This window comes from Rissa tridactyla, chromosome 5, assembly GCF_028500815.1.
Source record: "Rissa tridactyla isolate bRisTri1 chromosome 5, bRisTri1.patW.cur.20221130, whole genome shotgun sequence".
Taxonomy (NCBI): Eukaryota; Metazoa; Chordata; class Aves; order Charadriiformes; family Laridae; genus Rissa; species Rissa tridactyla.
This window is the reverse complement of record NC_071470.1, coordinates 41,667,908-41,691,403: the sequence shown is the minus strand read 5'-3', so window position 1 is coordinate 41,691,403 and position 23,496 is coordinate 41,667,908. Positions and strand designations below refer to the sequence as shown.

Genomic DNA, 23,496 nt, shown 5'->3' with positions numbered 1-23,496 from the left:
CTCCCTCCCTCTGACAGTAGGGTTTGGGTAGCACCAGCTTTTATATTTTTAACCGTTCAGTTTAATGTATCGAAGCCCCTGTGTAAATAAGGCGAGGGGAACAATGGCTGTATTTAATGAGGATTCAATAAATTCTACGGAGACGCTATTTTTGTTACATCCTCTCCCGCCTGTGCACTTCTGTTCTGGATGAGGATGAGGGGGACGACAGCCATTCTTCTACATGGGCTGCAGCGTTCACCCAGACCCAGGCACCCACAGCCCCCTGGTGAGAGCAGGGCTTAGGGCTGCCTTAGAGCTCCCTGAGGGCTGTCTGCAGCCTCGGTGCTCCCAGCCTGCCCCGGCTGAAATCAGCACCTGGCCCTTTACCCCACAGCATGGGCTGCTCGCCCGTCCCCCCCAGCTGCTGCGTGCAGGTTAACCAGGAGCACCGAGGATTTCTCCTGCACCCCCGGTCAGAGACAATGGAAAATGATTGGAGTCTCTAGGAGAGAGGCCTGGCCCCGAGACCTTCCCGGTGGGAGGGCAGGCTGGGTGGGGGTCCCAGGGAGCATGGCTCTCCTTCCAGCGAGCATCTCTGAGTAAGGCTGGGGTGCCAGGGCCTGAGCCCTGCACATCCTGCCTGTACCCAGGGCTGACACGGGAGCAGGGGCTGCTTGCAGCCGTGGGGGCTAGAAATTCCCTCTCCCGCTTCGTGGCCGGCTGGCAGGGCCTCCCTGGCTGCAGGAAATGCTGGTTAATTACAGGGAGAATGAAATTAGCAGTTCAAATATTCCAGCCTCTGCAAGACTGCCCACGAGAAGAGAAATTCAGCATCAGTTTAATGAGGGTCCTGGATCAAAGTGGCCGGCGGCGGCAGCAGTGGGTGGCGAACGAACACTGAGCATGGTGCATTAAGTGCTCCCCACGCTCCCCCTAGCCCACCAGGATGTGCCGTGCCCTGACCACCCTCCACCGCCGTGGAGCCGCGGGGCAAGTGCTCCCCAGAGCCCAGATGCTGAATGCATGCCGCACTGGGGCTCTCGCCTCAGCCTCCAACGGCAGCAGGAGCAGTCACGCCTCTCCCAGCTGGGCCACCAGCCTCGGAGAGGACATTGCCCAGCCTTCTCTGGGAAGCACTGGGCACCCTGGGTAGCAGCAAGCGGCTGTTGCAGACACAGAGGTCAGTCCGGCAAGGGGGAGCAGAGGACGGGAAGGCCTGGCCAATGCCCTACACCACAGTACTCCCAAAGCAGGAGCTGACACGATGTTAAACCCCATCCCTTGTGCCAGGGACCCACCTGGTGCTTGCGGGGCTGCAGCAGTGCCGAGGGGGGCAGTGGTCCTGAGGAGTCCCAGCTGCTCAGCCATGGGAGACGCTGCAGCGGCCAGCGCCGGCCCCGCTTGGCAGCAGTCACCCAAATCTCAGCCACAGCCTCTCCTGTGGCAGGTCGTCCCTTCCCAGCAGGGCACTGGGGAGCCCTGTGGGACTGGGCCGAGCTGTCAAGGCAAGGGCAGGAGAGGTCTGAGTTCCTGGGACGGTGAATCTGGGGCGTTCCTCCCCCGCAAATTCTGCTTCTTGCCCAGCAGCAACAGGGTGGATGGAGGCTGCCTCCAGCATGGGCACACAGGTCTCTGGTCCCCCCCAGACCTTCCTGGCAGCCACAGCTGCTGGAGCAGCCTGGGCTGAGGGGCCTCGGACCCCGGGGTGAAAGCAGGGGCTGTGGCAGCAGTATGGAAATCATGAATGCACTGGGAAAGCTGCCAGACCGTGTTTATGGAGCCCAGCAGGACCAGTGTGTGGGAAGGGGAACAAGCCGTGGGAGTGAGGCGCAGGCAAAGGATCGCTCCCCTCCTCCTGCACTGTATACGGGGCCACGCTTCAGCACCCAGCGTCCCTCCTCGCCTCTGTCACAGCCTGGCAGAGCGTGCCCAGCGGCTCCTTTTGCTCTTACTTCCTCTGGCACTGCATCACACAGCCTGGGAACGAAGGCTAAAAGCAAGATGATACCAAGTGCAACCCTGTATGCGTTTCCTGCCTGAGTCACACGTGAATCATACTCCAACGCCAAGAGCCTGCTGTGCCCACCCAGCACAGCCCCAGCGGTGCCGCTTTCGGCAGCAGAGCCATGGGCACGTCTGGCGAAGCGGCACTGCCTGGCTACGAGGCCATTTGTGCCCGGGGGCTGCACCCGCCATCGGCTCAGGCAGTAAAGCCACCCCAGGACAGCGGAGCCGCTGTTGGGAAATGTCACCACGGGGCTACATCACCAGGGCTGCACTGGCCAAGCAAACAGGGGAGGGCAAGCTGAGCTGGGAGCCTGAGGGAAGACCTCGCGCCTCCCCTGCCCTTTGGGGTATGAGAAGGGGTCATGGGGCAGGGCGCAGCAATGCCTCGGGACATCAGTGGGAGCAATCTCAGCACCTGGGATGCTCACAGACCAGGGCAGCCTCATCCACTGGAGAGCATGGGCAGGACCAGTGAGGATAAAGGTCCTGTCCTGCCCTCTGGCTTTATTGCCTCAGTTTAGTTAGGTCTTTGTTAACGATAACAAAGAATAGGATGGCAAACCTGCAGGCTTATCCCAAGAAGGCTCAAGCAAAGGGCCGAGCTGCCACTGTGGATGCCCACACCTCCCTGGGCACGGCACGCAGCGCAGCATGGCACAGCACGGCGCTTCCTCACTGCTGAACAGCCCCGCCACTCGGTCCGGGCTCCCAGGACACGGTCGGACCTAGCTCCTCGCCCACCCACGCAACCCAGAGCAGCTCATCAGGCCCACTCCTCGCTGCCCAGCCAAGCACGCTGGGTCTGCCACCACATTCACACCAGAATGCCCGTGAACCCATGCTGGCCACAGCTCTGTTTCCCCCTCCTTCATGATTAGATCATTGCACCCGGTGCAGCTGCTCTGCACAAAGCTTTGGCTGAGCAGATCTCTGACCTGCCTACCCCTCCCACGGGAGGTGGTTGTCCCAGCACGTTCCTTCCATATGTTCTTGGAATGTAAAACTGTGACGGTTCACCGGGTCCAGTCACTTGTTTTTCTGGCGAATACCACCCAAACCCCTCATCTGCTTCCAAAGTTGGCTTCCTGCATCACCAACACCCTGCCTGCTCCTCCCAACACACTCTCTGCTCCACACCTGCACGGCTCCCCCTCCCTTGTTTGGCCTTTCTCATGCATCCTGCTGCATTAAATACCCGCTCATCCAGCCCCAGACAGCTGGGTGCCAGGCTGCAGTGCCAGCTGAGGAGCAGCGTTGGTGACACGGTCCCAGACCCCTAAAGCAGCGACGCCTTTTGCATCTCCTGCATCGCCCAAAGGCAGCTGCGGGAAGCGGCGCAGCCCCAATACCCGGCGCAGCACGAGGCAGCAGTGGTGGTACTCACCCGCAGGGTGTTCTCCCGGTCCAGGACGATCACCCTCCGATTGACGGTGTGCAGCAGCCGCTCCAGGATCAGCTGGATGTGCTTCTTCACCTTCACCTGCAAGGCAAAGAGGTGTCACGGCCATGCCTGAGCACCTGGCGCCGCCTGCTGTGGTGCCAAGAGAGAGGGCACAGGTGACAGCACCATCACTGCAGCCAACAGGAATCACCCCCACGGCACAGAGCTGGCATACGTTTGCCAGTCCTCACCGGTACCTGGTGCTGGCAGGCTGGGCTGGGGACATGCCACCTGCCTGGACACAAGCGATCAGCCCCATGGCATGACCACAGTTACTGTGGCTCAGCAAATAAAGCAGGCAAGGAGGTTGCAAAGTGTCTGCAGTTATTTGTGGCAGAGGACTGGGAGCTGGGACTGGGGGCACAAGTTTCCTCAGCACTCACGGCACCTTGGGAGATGGGAAATCACAAACTGACTCTAAAGATTTGTGATTTATACAAAATACTGAAATAAAAGACTTGCCCACGCCGGCACAGCAAGTACGGCTCGTTTAATCACCGCATGGGGGGCTGGCAGCATCAGGGCAACCAGCTGGAGCTGGAGCTGGAACAAGGAGACGCACTCCGGTGTAAAAATGGGGCTCGGGGTCTTTCTACAGCTCAGCCTCGTATGCCTCCCTGGCAAAGCCGTCCACCCAGCTGGGGACAGCTTCATCTGCACTAGACAGACGAAGGTGGGTTTTAGCTCACACAGGGTTGAAACGAGAGCAGTATCCTCACCCATGAGCACCCTGAGCATCCTCTCCTTAAGGGCTATTTTAGGTGAAAAAGTTAAGGTCAAACCAAGACATTTCAACCACAATTTCCAAGCTTTGCCTTCCACTTCCTGGGCTTCCCAGTGCCATGGGACTTAAGCAAGCCACTCTCCACAGCCACCTTGCCCACCCAGGACATGGTGGCATGTGTCTAATTCAGCTTCCACAGCACCGATCCCCAGAAAGGGACCCCAAAGCACAGACCGGCCTAAAAAGGACAGAAATGGAGGAAGTATCCTGTGAGGCAAGAGCACAGATCCCTGTGCTTTCCCAAAACATTGCAGGAACAGCCACCACCACCAGCTGCCATTCAACTTTCAGCCGCTTGGCCCCACTGTGGGCGGACTGGGGCTTGCGGGGAGAGGTGGTGATGGGCTCACCGGTGGCCTGTTGGGACATGGCCCAATGCTAGCTGCAGAAAGGCAGGTGGATGGAGGCAACACGGGGAAAGGGGTATGGCTATTGAGGTATGGACACACCTGGTCCCCCACGGCCATCAGCCTGGCACCACAGCGACATGACCCAACATCCCACATAGTGCTGGGGTGGGATGTTGCAGGAAACAGAGGAGGAGAAGGGTGACCCTGGTAGGGAGCTGCCAGCACAGCTGCGAGGGCTGTGCTCATGCCTGTGTCTTCCACTTGCTCAGCCCAAACACCCGCGGTGCCAGGGCAGGAGCCTACAAGGAGACCTACAACCGCGGGTCATGCTGCCGGGGCCATCGGCAGTCACTGGTTGTGCTCTTTCTTTTGTATGCTGCTTCTAGTTTTGTAAGCCCACGCCTTATCCTTCCAGCACTTGGGGAGCAGCAAGTCCAGTGGGCATCAGTGGGGCTGCCACCATGCTGGCGGGGCTGTGACCCAGTGTGGACTAGCTCTGGAGCTATCGGACCACCCTGCTGCCCCTTGAGAGCCACAAGACCTCACTTGCTTCCCACCTGAGCAAGAAGCTGGAACAGCCCAAGCCCACCCGCCAGTGCACGACGAAGCACCGAGGCCACAGGGGGCCAGGGCGAAGGTCTAGGCATAGACACCCCCCACCCCAGGGTGGGACATGAGGCACTGGGGACTCACAGCAAGCCTAAAGCCACACACGCCCCCAGCCTCCCAGCCCTGCAGGGCACCTCCCAGGCCTGACCCCGTCACTGCAGCATCCCCACCAGCAGCCCAGCTCCACGTGTTGATCCCAGGTGACCATACAGGGTTTGTCACCATAGTGAGATGCAGATGAGCCCTTCCTGAATGCACAGGGGTGCCTGGCTCCTTCCCGCCATCCACCAAGTGCCAAGGCCACCAGAGAGGCACTCACCAGCTCTGCATCCCCACGGTCCTTGTGCCGTCCCTCGCCTGTGCCGTGCTGCGCTCGCAGCTCCTCCGCTCTCTGCAACAAACAGTGCACCGGAAAGTCGGGCAGATGCCCAGCAAGGACAGCCCTGTCCCACCAGAGGCCATCCTGGGACCAGTCATGTTTGGGCAGTCAGGCACCCACAGCAGGACCATGCCCAGCTGGACGCTCAGCCCCAAGTGCAGCTGGACCAGTGTATTACTGTGACCTCTTGCTTTGGTACCCCACTCCCGCGGGCAGTGTGGGGGGAAAGGGATACATGGGGCTCCCCCGCAACCCTGGGCATGGTCAGCTCTCTGCTGCACGCTGCTGGGCTGGATCTCCATGGTGCGGGGCTCTGGCTCACATTTAGGGCCAGGACTGCTAATTTTGGAGTGCAATGCTGCCCAGGGGCCAGCAAGCAATTGCTGACTAACTGCCTTCTCCCGGGCCTGCAGAGCAGGGACAGCAAGAGGTATGGCCGGTGATGCACCCCATTGCCCTCAGGTCAGTGATGACCCTTGGCTTGGAGGCCTCTTCCTCACCTATGGGCACTGTCAGGAATTTGCCAGAGACCAGCTTAGGTGGGAATCCAAAGGTTTTTACCACCATTTTGGGCAGGTTCCCACTGGGATGGTGGGCACCAACAGCCCCCTTTGACTTTGGATGGACCAAAACTAGTCCCAATCATCTCGTGGCCAGTAATTTGTGCTTAGCCCTACTCAAATGGCTTTAGTCGGGTCATTTCCAAGGCGGTTACTGGAGAGGGAAAAGGAGGCAGCAGAGAAGACAGGATTTACCTTCCGGGCCTTGTACAGCACCTCCAGGATGTTGCTGAGCAGCTCAATGCAGGCATCTTCCTCCTCCCCCTTCTCGATCAACTCCTGCAGGATGGGCACTGCCGTCTGCAGCAGCAGCTCCCGGCACTCTGTTGGGGCGGACAGGGAGGCGTGGGGCTGGCGGGCACCGGCATCACCCCAGCACAGGAGAGGACCAGGAAGGGAAGGGACCAAGGGGATGGACAGGACCAGCATGACTCCTGCTCTGGGCTGCCACCCACACGCACGGAGCTGTCAGCTTCCTCCTCGGATGGAGCAGGGGTTTTGGAAAAACATTAAATCCTGGTGGGAAGGCTCCAACACAGAGAATTCATTGCACCCTGTTACACAGCTACTTATCCTCTCTGCTAAAATAAACTAAACAAAAAGAGAAAAGTTTCATCTGAACCCCTCTCGCTTCAGCTTACGCCGACGGACTTTTTTCTGCTTCTCTGCTCTGTTAAAGGTGCTTACAATTTAACTAAATAGATGGACACTTTTTAAACTGGACACCATCTAGATAAACTAGAATCTCTGGCGCTGAATATATGAAAAACCTGTGCTCTTCCTACTACATATTACTCTGTTCCTCTGCGCAACGCTGCACTGATGGTGCCACGTTGCTGCTTATCACTACGGCGGCACCATTAAAGTGGGGACAAGTGGAAGGAAAGTGGGGGAAAACGCTTCTCTGTTTTCTTGCTGGCACGACCACCTGCCATTGTGGAGTGCGGAGGAGCAGTGTTGTACCTTCTCCCGGGGGTGTGGGGAGGGATGCGGGGAAGGACCCAGGGGGGATGTGGGGAAGGATGCAGAGAAGGATGCAGGGAACGCTCACGGGATCGTGGTGGCTCAGAGTAGAGCTGGGGCAGGCGGCAGGAGGTGACCTGCCACCCGCACTCGATGGCTGAGTTAGACACATTCACGTTGCCTGCTCTCAAAGTCTCCACAGGCAGAGACACAAAACGGCTCCTGCTGCCCACAGATGAGCTGCTCCCCTGCTCCCCTGAGCCTCCCTGCTGTGGCTGAAGCCCAGCTCCCCACTGGTCCTTCTCTTTGAAGATGCTTTCTGGATATCTGGAAGCTCATTGCATCTCACCTGTGCCCTTTCCTGCCCCGAACCTCTCAGTCGTTTCTTCCTCACCCTGTCTTCTCTGCTTCTCTCACTGCTTTCTTCTGGACTTCTCCAGTTTAGCCACAAGTTTCTTGTGCCACCCGAAACCACACCTGGAATTACGCCCAGCCGAGGCCTTGCTGATGCTGAGCAGGGTGCAGGGCACTCTCATGTCCAAGGGATGCTCTCTCCATGAAGGCTGCATCGCCGAGCCCCTCTCTCCCTGCTCCCCCAGCCCCAAACCCCTCCTGCAGCACTGCCGCCACCCTGGGCTCCGTCCTCTGCTTGCTCAGTGATTGCTTTCACATGAGTTTTTTTTAACTTAAATATGGTCTATATCTTTCAAAACCTTTTCTCCAACTTGAGCTGATTTTAAATCCTGAGTCTGTCCTTCAGCGTGCCTCCAGTCGCTTCGGCCTTGCAGGGCAAAATTGGCTCTTTTTTCCATCATCTAGATTATGCCCAATAATACCAAAGAGCATCAGAGACAGGGCAGAGCTGGGGAATCCTACTCAGTACGTCCCTCCAGTCTGACACCCCCTCCCTGAACACCACTCCAAAACCACCCTCACACTGACTGCGCATTGCTTCAGCTAAACCCTATTTCCCTCTGCAGCCTGGCAGCGTTGCAGGCAGCAGGAGATGGTCACTCCAACAGCACCGGCTGTGCCCTGGTGAGGGACTGGGCAACGCATGGTTCCATGACAAGCTAGAGGGAATTGCCTCCCCCTGCAGAGCCGCTCCGGGCATGGGCGCTGTCTCAGAAGCAGAGGAGGGGTCCCTACGGCAGGGACTTGTCCCCATCCGATGCCCTGGCCCTCCCGGAGAGCTCAGTATGGGCAGTGCCTCCAGGACCCCCCGTTGCCCCTTCTCACCATAGGACAGGAAGATCTTGCTGTTGACGATGTCGGTCAGGGACTGCAGCTTCTGCCTCAGCAGGCGCTGGGGCGGCAGGTTCCCAATGAAGTCCCGCAGCAAGGCCCTGCCGTCCAGGCGAGAGGATTTAATGAGTGTTAAATAGGGGGCTTGCAAGAACCCCGCTTGTTTTGCAGTCCCGAGCACCTGCAGCCCCTTTTTCCTTCTGCAGAAGACAATTGCAGCAGCGGGGGGTCGGGTACCGGTTGCCCCCACATTTCGGTTAGGACGGGGCTCCTGGGCAGGGGGCAGCCGCTGGGTGTGGGCAGAGCTGTGCGGGGAGGTGCAGGGCAGGGTGGTCCCTCTGCACAAAGCCACAAGGTGGCCCGTGTCCACCACAGATGGCCACACGGAGACACCCAGTGTAAAAACCCTGCCTGAATGCCCAAAACGGACCTGGCTGGGACCGAGGGTTTCCAGGCCCAGTCCCTGCCTGAAGCACAGGCTACTGCTAAAATTGAGCAAACCCCTCTCCTGGTTTTGAACTGAGAAGGGGATAAGGAGGCAATTCCCAGGCATCAGGAAACCCAGACCCCTCTGCCTGCCCTTGCCCTCGGCTCAACAGCGTCAGCCTGCATCCCTGCTGGCAGCTCCGGGATGGGGGGGTTGCCGTGGGATGACAGCTGGGGCAGCGGTGGCTGGGGCAGGTGCCAAGCTTGCCACAGAGTAGGGCTGGGGATGACGGGGGTGACAGGGACCCTACCCCAGCACAGAGGAGTTGAAGATCCCAAACACGTCCTCGAGGATGGAAGGCAGGTACTTCAGGGCTGCTCCCTGCAAAGAGACGAGAGAGCTGTCTGCGGCCAGCCCTGCTTCCCTATGTGCCTGTGGGGCAGGACGGACAGATGGATGCCACCCGGGCATGGAGGTGACCCCTCCTGCTTACCCCAAGGTTGTGGGTGCTGAGCCAGCACCATCCTCGTTCAGCCCCACCTCTTGTTAAAGCAGCGCTGTGCTCAGCCTGGCCCCCAGCCGCAGCCCATCACCCTCGCTGTCCCTGGGGAAGGGGCATCCAGCCGGGAGCAGCTTCCTCTTGCCAAGCCACCAGCATCCAGCAAAGCACTCAGAACCAGTACGGTCACATACCCCTACCATTGTCAATAACTATCTCCAGCTTTTACTTTGAAACCACATGAACTCCTACAAAATGTAGGCCCTGGCTTGTATTGCTTTTAAAACCTTCCAGCCCCGCAGCCGAGGCTGCTGGAGGAGCAGGGCTGCCCTGTACCCAGCCCAGCTCCACGCCATCGCTGGAAGGCTACAAGGGTAGGGGACACATGGCTATTTGTTTTTTGGAACAGCAACCACACCGACCACATTTTTTTCTGCATTAAAATCTACTTCATTATGTTTATGATGTGACTAAGTTGCATAAATGACTCGCCAAGCTCTGCTCGTCTCTAGCTTTGCCAGGGTAGCTGGTCCTTCAGGCTTCCCTGGGCTTCAAACTGTGCCAGGAACCGTCCAGGCTCTGGGTGCAGACAGGTGCCAGAGGTGGTCTCCACACACTTCTGCACTTCAGCATCAGTATCAGGAGGTTTGATGCCTGCAGATCCACACTGGGCCGACCACTACACGATTCAGCTCCAGGAATTTTTACACAGTGGTTTCGACACGGAGCCTGTCATCTTCCTCTGAGTTACAGTAGGAATTTGAGAGAACAGCACCTATTGCAAATTCACCTAGTTTTGAAAAGTGCCTGGACTAGTTGGCCTTGGACACATCCCTCGGAGCACAGCGAACACGGAGATTATGGGCACAGGCCGGGCGAGTCCCTGGAGGGGTTTGCCCTGGGCGCACTTTTAATGGACCAAAACCCCTGCTTGGCTCTGACCCCTTGCTGGGTGACTGCCGCCCGTGTCAGGGCAGTAATGGGCAGGGCGGACCCTCGGCCCAAGCTGGGGCAGCTCTGTGAAGATCTCCAGATGCAATTAAAAACTCCATTCCAGAGGCCCTGGCAGCCCAGAGCCGGCTCTAGTGGTGATGGTCGCCCATCCTGCCGCCCAGCGCCACATTCCCAGTGAGCTCAGTGATCTCCAGCCCGGTTTGCCGGAGTGGGCTCCGCCGTTGCCTGCGGCACTAAGCGACGCTCCAGCAATGTCTTCTCCCTCTGGATTTGCAAAGACTGTGGTTGAATTCTCCACCACCCTCTTCTAGCTGACTGAAATAGCGTTAATTTCCATCAAACACACCAGACCCCGAGTCATTTCTGCGGCTCTCACAAACCCTTCTCCAATACTTGAGATACCTGTTGGAGCTGAGGGCAACAAGGCTGGGTGCATCGTCCACCAACAGCCTCCTCCGCATCGTGTGCTCCTCCAGATATTTCCATTTAATGCCTCTTTGTGTAGAAACCCAGGGACTGACTTATTTCTTTGCAATGACGCCACGCTCAGAGTCGCCTTTGGCCACTCGCTGCTGGCAGCTCCTGGCTCTGCCCCTAGCTGTGGCTCCGCAGCCCCCTCCCCGGCACCTCTCTGCCTGCAGAGCCCGGGCACAGAGCAGAGGCTTCCCTGTTATCTGGCACTGCCACTGTCACTTGTGCCCCCTGCACTGGCCACAGCCACAGCCACGTCTGGCAAATCAGCAAACACACAGGGTCGTCTGAGCTGGGAGTCGATTCCCCTGGGACCCAAAAGAAATGCCCATCCCAGCACGACAGTTCTCCATTCGTAACGCCTTTTTTTTTTTTTTTTTTTTTTAGAACTGAGAAGATATATATTAAGGAGATTAAAAGTAGTTATTTTAATAAACTTACACAATGCTAATTTTAAATCAGAACACTGTATAAAGTCAGACACTTGTTAGTCTCGCCTATTATGTCAGCTATCTTAGTCAGTCACATTCGTAACTTCAAAAAAGTAACAGCTACATTTGATATTTTTTTTTATTAAACTCCACGCTTAGTAAAGCCGGAGTGATTAATGTTAATTATACTGCCATCCTTTAACTCTGAATTGATTGCATCTTCTCCATGACTGAGCCGGGATCAATGGTCAGCCTCTTTGTTCTACAGTTAGCAAGGTCATCTGATTCACCTTTTAAAAAATGAGCTAATATAGAATTTTTCCCACTCCCCAGGATTTTTTCTAGTGTTACAAGACTTCTTAAATATCGGCATCTATGCCTCAGAAAGGATTCCTTCCAGAAACTGGTTCTGGCTTTTATTGCAGCTCCTGAGGTAACTGCCTGGCCTTGCAGAAACTGAAAACCTCTTTCTTTCACCGCTGAGGATGAGCCCCCTCTCACTGATTTTTCACGGCACGAGTGTGTCAGCCGGGCCATGACATACAAATTGTGTCCAATTTCTCTCCAGCTGCAGAAGAACAATGTTTGTTTGAACCAGCTGCCCTGTCCATGCTGTCACCGGTGATGCTCTGGTGGAGCTGGATGATGGACCGCTGGGTCCGGTGGTCGTGGGCAGGGATATGGCTGGCAGGGAGCCCAGTGCAGACAGGGATGGGCACAGAGCCCAGCGGTCACCGGCCTGGGGCAGGACCTGCCTCTGGTGTGTGTGGCAGCAACTGTCACCTTTGCGTGACACTGGTGGCAGGGTGTCCTGCAGAAACCCACCCATGTGCCAGCAGCCACAGGGGAAGAGTCAGAGCAACCTCAGAGAAGCTCCAACTGTGGATGCACGTGAGGACCCCCCAGGAAAACACAGGCCCTGATCCAGGCCGTGAAATGCAAATGCAAACCCAAACCCAAATACTCCAAGGGGCCATAGATGGCTAGGGCCATCTCCTCTGCTCTACCCCACTGAGCTGCCTGGACCTAAACTGAGGAAAGACGGAGGGCAGCAGGATGTCCTTGTCAAGGCATGAACAAGGGGAAATGTGCACCCACCACGAGTAGTGACCTGCCGTCACTGCATGCCTGTGCGGGCTGTCTCCAGGCACAAGACCCATTTTGGGTCCCCTGAAGCACACTGTGCTGGCAGCAGCGTGATGCTCTGCTCTACTTTGCTCAGCGCCTTGGCAGCTGGAACAACCCTAATTGTTTCCTTAAGTCTGTACCGCAGTCCCACCTCAAAACTCAACTTCTTTGGGTCCAGAGAAAACCAGGGCTCCAGGAGAGAAGCTCTTCTCAAGGGCCCTCTGGCTCTGTCAGGGAGCGGTTGCAGCAGAAGCCCTCATGTCCCAGCTGGAGATGTGCAAGGCAGCTGCACACAGGGAGCAGGTACCTTCCACCCCCTTCACAGCAGGGACACCCTCCAGGTCACAACATTTATTGGGGATGCTGGAAGTGTTTGGCTGAAGAGCTGCTCCTGCTTTCTGGCTAGGACCACGCCGTGGGTTCTTCCCTGGCCCCCAGCCTGACACTAGTAAGCAGAGCCAAAAGAGACTCAGCCTCCTCTCCACGGCTCCAAGTAGACAAAATAGTACAAAACCTCCAAACCTGAAGTAGTCCAACAGGGGAACAGCTCTCTCCACAAGAGAGGTGGCCTTTGCAGGAGTGTTGCAGCTAAGGAGCTATTATCAGCTCTGCCTTGGGCTGATCAGATAATTGCAGCTTTAACAAAAAGAGTAGGCAGAACCGGATGAAGCTGCAAAGCTTACGTCAGCCACTAACAGATCTTTCGGTATCACCTTCAGCTGCTAGATGGGAGGTGGTCGTTGCAGATGGAGATGCAGAGGGCCCACAAGTTCCGTAAAGCAGCCACAAAGTCCACTTAGAGAACATGGAAAAAAAGTTCTCTCCTTGGAGTACCTGCTCAAGATGTTCAGGAGAGGCTGGATATAGCAAGACCCAGTGGCTGAGGTCCAGCAGGAACCAGTGCAGGATGCAGCACAAGAACTGTGGCCAGGGTGACCATGGGTCAGGACACCAGGGAAAGCATGGGACCCTCTGGATGGGGGAGCAATGGCAAGGCCAGGCAGAGGCACCAGGAGCCAGGCAGCACAAGGTCAGGCACTTGGTCTGTGGCTCAGAGGGGAAGAGTATGGAGCCTTGCTGGCTCACACGCCCACAGTGGTGCTTCCCACGGTCAGGGCCTCTTGAGTCAGAAATGTCTTTATATTTAAATAATCTTGGGTAGATTTTTCTTCCACAGATGAGTACAGCTGTTTGCAAACTTGCGCAAACTTTCAGCACCCACACACTGCTCCAAGGAGCAGATACAGACCATCACAAGGGGCTCGACAGCTTCACCACACAGTAGATAAACGAGCACTGCCTTTGCCCGTTTCATGAGACGCTCCCTCCTTCCTGAGTCAGGAGAGACCTTGAGCAACCATTTCCATCTCCTACTCAGATGCCTGGGGGGCTTCTAAGGGGGACATTTCCCCTAAAGAGAACGCACAGACATGCAAGAGAGCTTCAGTCTCTCCTGCTTTCTCTAACAAAGTAATAGCAACCAGAAAACCTATTTTCACAGGGAAAGCTCCTGCTTGGCAGCTGGGATCCCACTACAGAATTTCCAGGAGAAAGAGCGGTCAGGCTCAACAAACCTGGCAGAAGCAGGCAAATTTCCAAGCCCCATTCCCAGCTTCCCCTAAGCTGCTCTGGGCAGAGGGTGGCTCCTGCCAAATCACCTCCCTGAACTAAGGAATCCTGCCCCAAAGTGACAGCAGTGCAACGATATGTGAGGAAATACCGTTTTCCAGTCTGCTTTTGAAAGATGTTCGGCTGTTGCACACACCCACAGTGCCTTGAGCGCACCGGAGGAACGGCAACAGTGCTGCAACTGGAAAATTGTCCCGCTGAGACGGGCAGCTGCCGCTGGCCATGTGACGGGGACTGACCCGGACTCCCCCAGCACCAAGACACCAGCCCAGCTGAGGTAACTGCAGCCTCGTCTCTCCCAACTAATGCCAAGGCTGAAGCCTCAGGGGGCACTGTCTGTGCCTCCGGGCTATTATTTGCCATTGCTATTGCCTGCTATTCCTGATCTTAGCCACAGGGCAGCTGCAGGGATGCCTTTTCTGGTGATGCGCGGGGCAGACCTTTCCCCTCTGCCCCGGACAGTGGCCGCTCTACTCTGAATGCGTTTGCAAGAATTATTTTCCGCAGATCTGAACAAGGTACTGAGAGATGCAGAAATGGCACAGGTGAATGTGCAGCAGTCGGGAACACGGCAGCGCGTGGGGTTACCATAGCACGGAGTCTCTAGAGCAACGGCGTTGAGATGGAAATCAGAATAATGATCCGTGTTTAGATGAGAGAGGGGATAAGGAAGGACAGCCTTCTTCCTCTCCATGAGGATAGCTGTCGTGTTTGTCTTCAAACTACTTTTTTAAAAAATTAGATTAATTTATAAGGGATTATCTAAGAATGCCATGAAATAATGCAACACAGGAGCTGCCAGCTGTCCTGGGGCCACCGCACCTCCCAGCCTGCAGATGAGGTCCCTGCCTGCACTCTGTGGTGCCTCTGCCCATCTGGGAGACCACAGGTGCAGCGTGTGGCCCCATCCTCACCCCCTGGCACAGCACCAAAGCGAGACCGACTCAGCCCCAGCACCAGCTCCTGCCTCCTCTCATTAATTGACTTCTCAGAGCACACGTGGCTCCATCACATCCTCCATTCAGCTCCCACCCCCAATACCATCACATCAGCAGCTGGAGGACCTCGACACTGGCTGCCGGTAAAGGACACAGCTGTGCCCATGGGGACCCACAGTGCAAAGGGCATCATTTATGCTCCCCCCAGACCCCCCTGGTCCCAGGGTGCAGGAGCGGAGCCAAGCCAGCTCCGGGATGGGGATGAGGCCCAGGAGCCCTCCTGAGACCCTCTTCTCCAGGCATCAACACAGCCATGGCCGGGAGACCATTTGCCTGAGCTGCTGGCCCCAACCTACACTGTGGTCCCTGGCACGACCACAATGCAGGGCTTTGTGGTCTGCAGCCTCAGGAAGCTTTGCACCAGGGGCAAAAGTGGGGGTCCCCAGGGGGAGCGAGTCACCGCAGAGGGTGGCAGCTCGCTTTGACGCCCCGTGCGTGGGGACGTCTCCATACAGAACAGCCGGTGTCACCCCTGCACAGGCACAGCTGGTGTCACCCCCGCTGGGACATCGTCCATCCCACCACACACCAGAGCTGAGCCCCCCATGCAGCACTTGTCCCCAACGTACCTGGGAGAGCAGCGTGGGACCCTCCAGTGGGGACTTCATCAGCTGGTTCAGGCAGAGGAAGAACCGCTGCAGTGAGCGCTGGAACTCAGCCGTCTCCTTCCCCTCGTAGAGCCTGCAATGGCCAGAGTCACCGCACTGCCACCCCACAACACGCCTTCCCCCAGGGACTGCGGGTGTCACCTGCAACCCCAATTAATTACACTCCTCGGTGACCGTTTTCCATAGCTGGCTCTAGCAGCAAGCCCCAGCGTGGCCACTGACCCAACATTGCCACTGCCTGGCCCCAGGGCCGGCCAGAAGCAACGCTTCAGATGCGCAGAATTACCCATATTAAAGACTGCTATCTGCTCGCTTGCAGTATTTATATACGCCACTTATACATACTCACATATATACATTTTTTTAAAAAAATACTCTTCTACATGATTTTGTACACTGAAGTCCTCTCAAAGGAGGTTAGTATCTTCCCACCTGAGCAGGAAACCTCCTGCGCCCTCCAGCCTGAACAAGACCTGCGTGAACCAGCCGCAGAACAAACCAAACACCTGCGAGATTTTAGCCACGAGACCCACAAAACTGCGAGAAAGTTTCAAAGCTGCTAAATAAATGCATAACCGTAAGAATAAAGGGACCGTAACAACTCATTGTGGAAAACAGGTTGTATTTGAGGTAATTTGCCCCATCCATCGACACAGCGAATGGAGCAGTGAGCCCTGCTGGGGAGAGGTTTGCAGGTACAGCTGGGGGAAAATGAGGGATAAAATGCTGATCTCCCCACGGCCACGGAGACAGACATGTCCTCCAGCCTGAGCTGGCCCCCCGCACACCGACCACCACCGCGGCAAGCGAAACGTGTTCAGTTCTTAATTGTGTTTTGGTTTCTAATTGTGCGTACAGCAGCAGAACAAACCAGGTCTGTCATTTTTTGCTTAACAGCTATTTTTATTGAGTCTAGGCCTCGTAAAAACTTTGCTCCTTTGTTTCATATAATTACAGTTGGCTAGTTCTCCTTTCAAATTCATCTTTCCTGTCTGGTAAACGAGCCCAAGGGAACATATGAAACACGGCAGGTTTGGCAGCAGTAACAAGCCTGTTGATCTGCCCGAGGCGTCTCAGATGTGCTCAGACAAATGCATCGGCTGAGCAGCGGCTGGTTTACGGTCCTTCAACGACTTCCGAGTCAAAGCAAAGCTTAGACTCACTCAAGAAAGGTCCCTCCCTCTCATCCCCTATGTTAAGTTACACAAGAGTGGGAGCCCCCAGCAGCTCCCCACTCCTCGCAGCCCCATCCCGCAGCCGTGGAGCCTTTGCCCCACCAGAGGCCGGGAAATTTAAAGAAGTCTGCATGTGTTAAAATGAGCAAAAGGAAATGAAGGTCTACGTACAGGTTCTACTCTCACAGCAATGATACCATGCAATGAGCATCAATTATTCGAGATTTGTTAGATGTTTCACCGTCCGTCTTTTTAACGCATCTACCCACGACCGACTGGCACGGATTTTCCAGCTCACCTCCACCGTAAAACTCTTGCCTACAAAAGTCTGTATTTATCTTAAAGAGGGCATGCACGAGTACGATACGCTATTTTAACAATTGTAAGACATATTGTCAACACTGATTTCTGAACTTTTAAGCGTGTAATGGCTCAAACCAGCACCATATAAAGCAGTCAGAGCATGGAGCTCAATTAAGCCAAGATAACGGCTGATTTGCATCGCTGCAGCAGACATGGGTCAGCCCGGTCTTTAATTTATCACTGACCTATTGGTTTGGAGGATTTCATCAGGAAAACTGTCAGGCAGAGCCTGGTCCTTGAGCCTGATGCCTCTTGGCTGTAAAGACACCAGGCATGCTCCCGCCTCGGCTCCTGCAGCTTCGGGCTCCAGCACACAACCGAGCTCAAGGCACGGCACAAAAATCCCGCAAGCACCATCGGTGAAGTGGCAGGAAAAAATTATCCAGCCACCGCCTCACTAAGCAAATCAGCACAGACTGCAATAAAAACCGTGCTGTATGTGATTTACTTGGGAAGGGTCAGTGCGGCTCTCAGGAAGGGACACCCTGCCCGCGAACCCCCGGAGCTCTTCCACAGGAGCCTCCAGCCAGGCAGCAGCTGGAGCCCAGCAGCCTTTGGGGACCCCAGCAGCCTCTGGGGACCCCAGCAAAGTCCCCACAGGAGGGACACCAGTGGGGACGCGGCACAAGTGACTGGCTAGAGGGCAGGGAGGGTGAGGGGCTGGTCCTTGCAGGGGTGCCGGGCTGCCTCGGGGACAGGAGAGGGGACAAACAGGGCCACAGCAGAGCCCATGGGTGCTGCCTGCAGGAAGCAGGGGGCCTGAGCGAGGCTGGGCGAGGGGGCTGCAAGTTGCGAAGCAGGTGGCTGTAGAGGGATGCTAGAGAGAGCAAGTGACCCCAGGTCCCCCCGGTCCAGCAGGAGAGTGGCCCCCGCATGGGACGAGCTCCAAGGTGACGACAAGCACTTTCAAGAAAACTTTGCCGCCCTCGGTGGTAGCCAAAAAAGCAGAAGCAGCCAGAGGAAGTGTCAAGGAGGAAGCAGCGAGCAGGAGACCACGTCACCCTGCTGTCAAAGCCCCAGCCCCCTCCCTGAGGCAGTGGAGCCATACAGGCGCCAGGGGGGGTCTGAGGGGAGTTGGGGTTACTACCGCTCAGGCAGGGGACAGGAGAGGTCCCCAACATCGGGAAGGGCGCAGGGAGCTTTGGGGGGCTCCGACGGACCCCATGTGCCCCAGCACAGTGTGGGAGGTGCCAAAGGGGAAGGTGGCTGGGGATGTGGCATGGCATTTCTCTGCAGAGCGAGGGCTGGGGGCACGTTCCCACATTTTGGGCACAGAGCTCCCACGGCCAGTGTCAGCATCCGGCCCCTTCACAGCCCACCGGCTCCCACGCCTCCTGCCCAAGGCAGATGAGGAATCAGGGAGCCTTTTCCCCACGCAGTGGCCACAGAGCTGCTGAAGGGGCTCGGGCAATGAACCTCCTGCCCCACACCAGCTGGGCCCCGCTTCGATCATCCTCAGAGCAACCTGGGACCTTTGTATGAGCTACTTGGATGAGCTACTGCTCATCTAATTCCAGCAGCAGCACACATAATCAAATAAATACAGCAATCTGCAATAACTTATTATAATTACAATCTAATTTCTTTAAATTATAGACTGTGTACAAATTGTAGCACTGTTTAAAGTATTTAGAAGATCTGAGGAGTCCGTGTTATCACACTGTTAAGATCACTAAGATAAAGGGAAGATGAATAAAAACACTAAATGTCTTCAGGGATGTCTTCATTCCAATGCAAACTAATTCACAGGGCTGTTTGAAAATGCTCCACATAATTAATTTTCTCTGCCAGAAATTCTATAAGCTGGGGTATTTACTCTGTATTTTCATATATGATGAGAAGGTAGATACCTCGGTCAAATTCTGGAGCACCCCAGAGGTCTGGAGTGGCTGCCTGGCCATGAATGAGACCCTGGGAAGGACTGGCAGATGAGAGCGATGAGAAAGGACAGACAGGGCACGCCGGCAGACCCGGCAGCATGAGCTACACAGGGAACACTTGGCAGACAGCAAAGCGAGATGGCAAAGACAAAGTGGGGGCAAAACGAGGTCTGAGAGTCCCTGTGGATGCCGGGAACCCAACACAGCTCCTCACTGCAAGCGGGGCACAGAGCTTCCCAATGGGGACACTGACATGCGTTCTGGCACCTCTGCGCAGCGCTCAGGATTTTGGATGGAGGAAGCAGACCCTGGGCTCCTGCTCCGCTCCCTGGAAAATACCCGCCTGCCGAAACGTGGCCCCACATCACAGGGCAACCCTGCTGTTTCCCCAGTGTAGGCTGGCGATGCTGTGTGCAGAGGGAACTCGCCACCCGCCTCTCCCTTGGGACACTTCAGCTTTTGGTGCCAGGTACTTGGAATGAAAGAGGAACGTAACTTGCTTTTTCTGGTAACTCTAATCGGTTGTGTTTTCGGTTTTCCACTTCAGCCCAGCAGCACAGCCGAGCTCACCCACGCCTGCCCAGGGGAGGCTTGTTTGTCCCTTTACACCAATTAGGACAGGAACCCTGTGCCCACAGGGAACAAACAAAATGAGGTCCTGGGAGGACTCTGACCTTATCGCCAGCAGCAACGAGGAGCCATTGAGGCTCCCAGCCCCTTACCCTGCTTATCACAGGATCACAGAAGAGTTTGGGTCAGAAGGGTCCCTCAAAGATTGTCCAATCCAACTCCCTGCCATGGGCAGGGACATCTTCCACTAGATCAGGTTGCTCAAAGCCCCATCGAACCTGATCTTGGACACTTCCAGGGATGGGGCATCCACAACTCCTCTGGGCAACCGGTGTCTCATCACCCTCACAGTAAAGAATCTCTTCCTTATGTTCAACCTACATCGACTCTCCTTCAGTTTAAAACCGTTACCACTTGTTCTGTCACTAAAGGATGATGTGGCGGTGTGCTCTCCCCTTTTTCGCCCCCCGGCTCCTGCTCAAGCCATGGCCATCAGCGGCAGTTGTTATGAGTTGCTCTTGAACTGCGGAAGATGGCTGACAACATAACCAAAACACTGTCTGGAGTGGGAACCTAGGTATCTTGTTCCCATGAGAATATGACTATAGGTCAATTATCTTACTCCATAAATAGCGGACAGCCCAAGAGCCCTTTGAGCTCTCCTGCACGGCAGCAGGCTGCACGACAGGATCTCCCCTTGAGTGGGGACGCTCGCTTAAGGTTCTTCTCCTCGAGGCTGAGAGATTCCTTGCCGCAACAGATTCTCGGTGAGTGACTAATAGCATGCTAAACTTTGAAATCTTAGCTAAGTGATATAAGGATTGATTGCGCATATATAATCCTTTAGACATAAACCGTTGACCAAGACTGGGACTAGGATTGGATCCAGCCGCCCCTAGACTCCTCTCTGAGAAGGAGTTTAGAAAGCGAGGGGGTCCTTTCTGAACCTCGTGACTCAACGGGAGGGTCTCCCTGAGAGCTTGTCTGACCCTGGCCTCTATGCAGTAAATAATCAAGTGTACCCTGGCATCAAATCTCGTAAAACACTGTCGCATTCACTACTAACTTTGTTAAATCACTGTTTTATGTTAATAAACGTTTCACTACTCTCTTACAAGTGAAGTTATTCACTCTGCCCGCGACAGATGAGTAAAAAGTCTCTCTCTCTTTCTTACAACCCCCTTTAGAGCTTGTGCCAAGCGGGAGGATGAGCACCTGAGCCAAGACAAATACGGGAGGTTGGCCCAGGCCCCCCAGGCCCTGGGGCTGGCACTGTGCCACCTCATTTTGCTGCAGCACGAGGGACCCCCCAAGACCAAATTCGCACTTTGCATTGGAAAGGATTTGAAAGCCCAGTGAGCGTCTGAAGCATGAGAGCAGCCCAGGAGCTGCGTGTGCCACTGGAGCTGCACAGGTAGAGAGTGGGAAGAGCAAGGCTGGATGCTAGAAAACCTTTCCAGCCACAGTGCCGGCCACACAGGGGAGCAGGCTGCCCAGGGAAGTTTTGCCATCTCCATTGTGGGAGGTTTTTAAGAGCACGTTGGAAAAACCCACCCACCAGGGGCAGCTCGTGCAGAGCCAGCCCTGCCTTAGGCAGGAGGTCACTGCAGGTCCCTCTGGCCTTACGCACATGGCATTTGGGTTAGCTGTACTCAAAGGAGCTGGGCATTTCCCGATGCCAGGGCAGAGCCTGACCACACAGTGACGGAGCAAAGCCACCGGTGCCACAGGGAGGGAGCATGGGCTCCGTGCCAGACTGGGGCTCGTGGGCAACCCCGCAGCTGTGGCACCAAAGCTGATCTCACCAGTACCCCGCACCCAGGCTCTCGATCAGCACACACGCAGGAGGAACCAGCAGCAATTAGCCTGATGGCCAGTAAACCACAGGCTTGCTTCATGCTAACATGGGTGCGTTGCCTCACCACCAAGGCACTTTGCAAACGCTGTGAATGCTGCTCGTCAACCAGAGAGCAGTTTGTGCAACACCACCCATCCTGCCACAGCGCCTCACACCACAGGAGCTCTCCTGCCCCGAAATGGATGGCACTGCCTGCCACCCGTGCCAGACCATGACTGCTCCAGCAGCAACCAGAGGACGGCGTGCAGCAGAAAACTGACGGAAACCTCAGGGAGAGGAAGCGTGGTGGTGGAAGAGAGCCTGGCTGGGGACCGGCCGGCACAGCAGCACGCCCGCAGCGTGCTGGGAGCCATGGGTGCCACCCCTGGGTGCCGCAGCTGACCCAAGCGGCCAGCAACAGGCAGGTCAAGGTGCCAATGCCGCATCCCCAGAGCCAATGGTTGGCACCAATTGGTGTACTGCTCCCGTGGCAGAGGGCCCCACCATGGGACCTTTCCTTTCCTCCCTCCCACAGACCCCATCCCCAGGGATCGACACTCCAGTGGCGCTGGTGCAGCCGCCCAGCAGAACGCAGCACCTGGAGCAGTGGAAGAAATCGCTGGTACTCACTGGGCAAAGAGGTGTCGGGAGCGGACGATGAACTTGAAGACATACTCCAAGGCCTTGAAGGTGCGCGTGAGCGGCTCGCAGGGCTCCCCCCGGCTTGCTTGGTCCACGTACTGTGTCAGCACTGAGATCAGCTTCCTGCAGGACAGGGACGCGTGTGGCCAGGGCTCAGCAGGCTTCAGGTCAGCCACTCACTGAGCCATGCCATGCTGCCCGCCAGGCACTCCCCAGGCTCCGGCCCCTTCCCTCCCCATGCCTGCCATCCCAGTCCCGTCTCTCCCTGTGCCACAGCCATCAGATACGCACTTGTAGGCGAGTGTGGCACTGAAATGCTGGCGGATGTAGGCCTCCAGGACGGCGTTGAAATGCTGGAACTTCCTGTCGGCCACCAGCCCCACGATGAAAACCTGGGGGGAGTGGGCAGTGGGCACGGTTCAGTGCGGGCAGCGGGATGCCCGGGAACAGCCGAGTGCCCGCAGCCACAGCCAGAGCGGCATTGATCCCTCCTGGGGGCTGCTGGGGTCGTCAAAGTCCCCTGCACGCCCAGCTAGCCTGCCAGGATGGGCACACCTCTAAGGCAAAAAGCCCAAAATGAGCCCCAAGCCCAGCAGCTGCAGGACTCTTCATGGCCAGCTTGTGTAGAGTTCACACCATCACCGACCCCGGCTGTCCCACAAGAGCCACCCTGACCCCAGTGCTCCCCTGGTCACATCACTGGGGTCATTTTTGTCTCAGTGTAGGAGAAACATCTTTGAATCTTGCTAGAATTGTCCCCTAGAGTGACAGTGTCTCTGCAGAGCCACAGCCCTACCCTGTGCCACGTTGGCTGGGCTTTACTGTTCCGAGGCACTGTGGTAGAGCCGGAGGTGCTGCATGGCTCTCAGCACAGCTTGTCTGGTCATATCAGTGAGCTCCATCTCAAACCCACCCTAGTCTGACCTGGGCCCATCTTGCACTGGTCAGTGGGGTCAGACTCCTGCTCAGTGTGTGCAGGGAAGCAAGTCCTGCTTACCAGGGCATCAAAGACAAGCGTGTCATAGACATCCGTGTCCGAATTCTCCATCATGATGGAGAACAAGGCATCCAACGTGTCCTGGAGGAACTGGGGGATACAAGAGGACTGTGAGGGCTCAAGTGTTAACTCCCAGCATCGTCCCAGACCCAACTTCTGAGCGTGGGATTGACCTGCCTGGGCACAGAGCTCCTGTGCCCATCCTCAGCCTTTCTCAGCCTGGGGCATCCAGCCCATTGCCAGAGCAACACCCCAGCTCGGCCTGTCCCCTGGCAGGCAGCCCGGCACCGCTTCTCTGGCCACCTGCTTGCCCCAGCAAGCCCCAGCAGGGCTCCCCGCGGTCAACAGGGCAATCACCACAGGCACAGGCAGCACCTCTCCCTGGGGAAGAGGCGCTGAGGCCATGCAGGATGCTCCCAGTGTGCCCACTCCAGACCCAGCCCAGGGTGGCTCCTTGCGCTCCAGCAGCTGCCCGGGCTGCCAGGAAACCCCTGGTGTCAACTGTCGCCTCTGGGAGCTTTCACATCCCTCTGCCCCGCAGGGAGCAGCCACCTGAGGACATGGCTG

The 23,496-nt window shown here is 56.4% G+C and overlaps 1 protein-coding gene across 1 annotated transcript in view; it reads right to left on the bottom strand.

Moving 5' to 3' along the window:
* LOC128910374 (dedicator of cytokinesis protein 2-like) overlaps positions 1–23,496 on the bottom strand; it is a 77,826-nt gene that overhangs the window by 37,234 nt on the left and 17,096 nt on the right. Inside the window, exons 20-28 of the mRNA XM_054203502.1 lie at positions 22,930–23,019; positions 22,224–22,324; positions 21,921–22,055; positions 15,427–15,538; positions 9,058–9,128; positions 8,315–8,421; positions 6,308–6,435; positions 5,493–5,564; positions 3,374–3,469 (exon numbers count right to left, since the gene is read on the bottom strand). Of these exons, the coding sequence (XP_054059477.1) occupies positions 3,374–3,469; positions 5,493–5,564; positions 6,308–6,435; positions 8,315–8,421; positions 9,058–9,128; positions 15,427–15,538; positions 21,921–22,055; positions 22,224–22,324; positions 22,930–23,019 (912 nt within the window). The remainder of the gene's footprint in view (positions 1–3,373; positions 3,470–5,492; positions 5,565–6,307; positions 6,436–8,314; positions 8,422–9,057; positions 9,129–15,426; positions 15,539–21,920; positions 22,056–22,223; positions 22,325–22,929; positions 23,020–23,496) is intronic.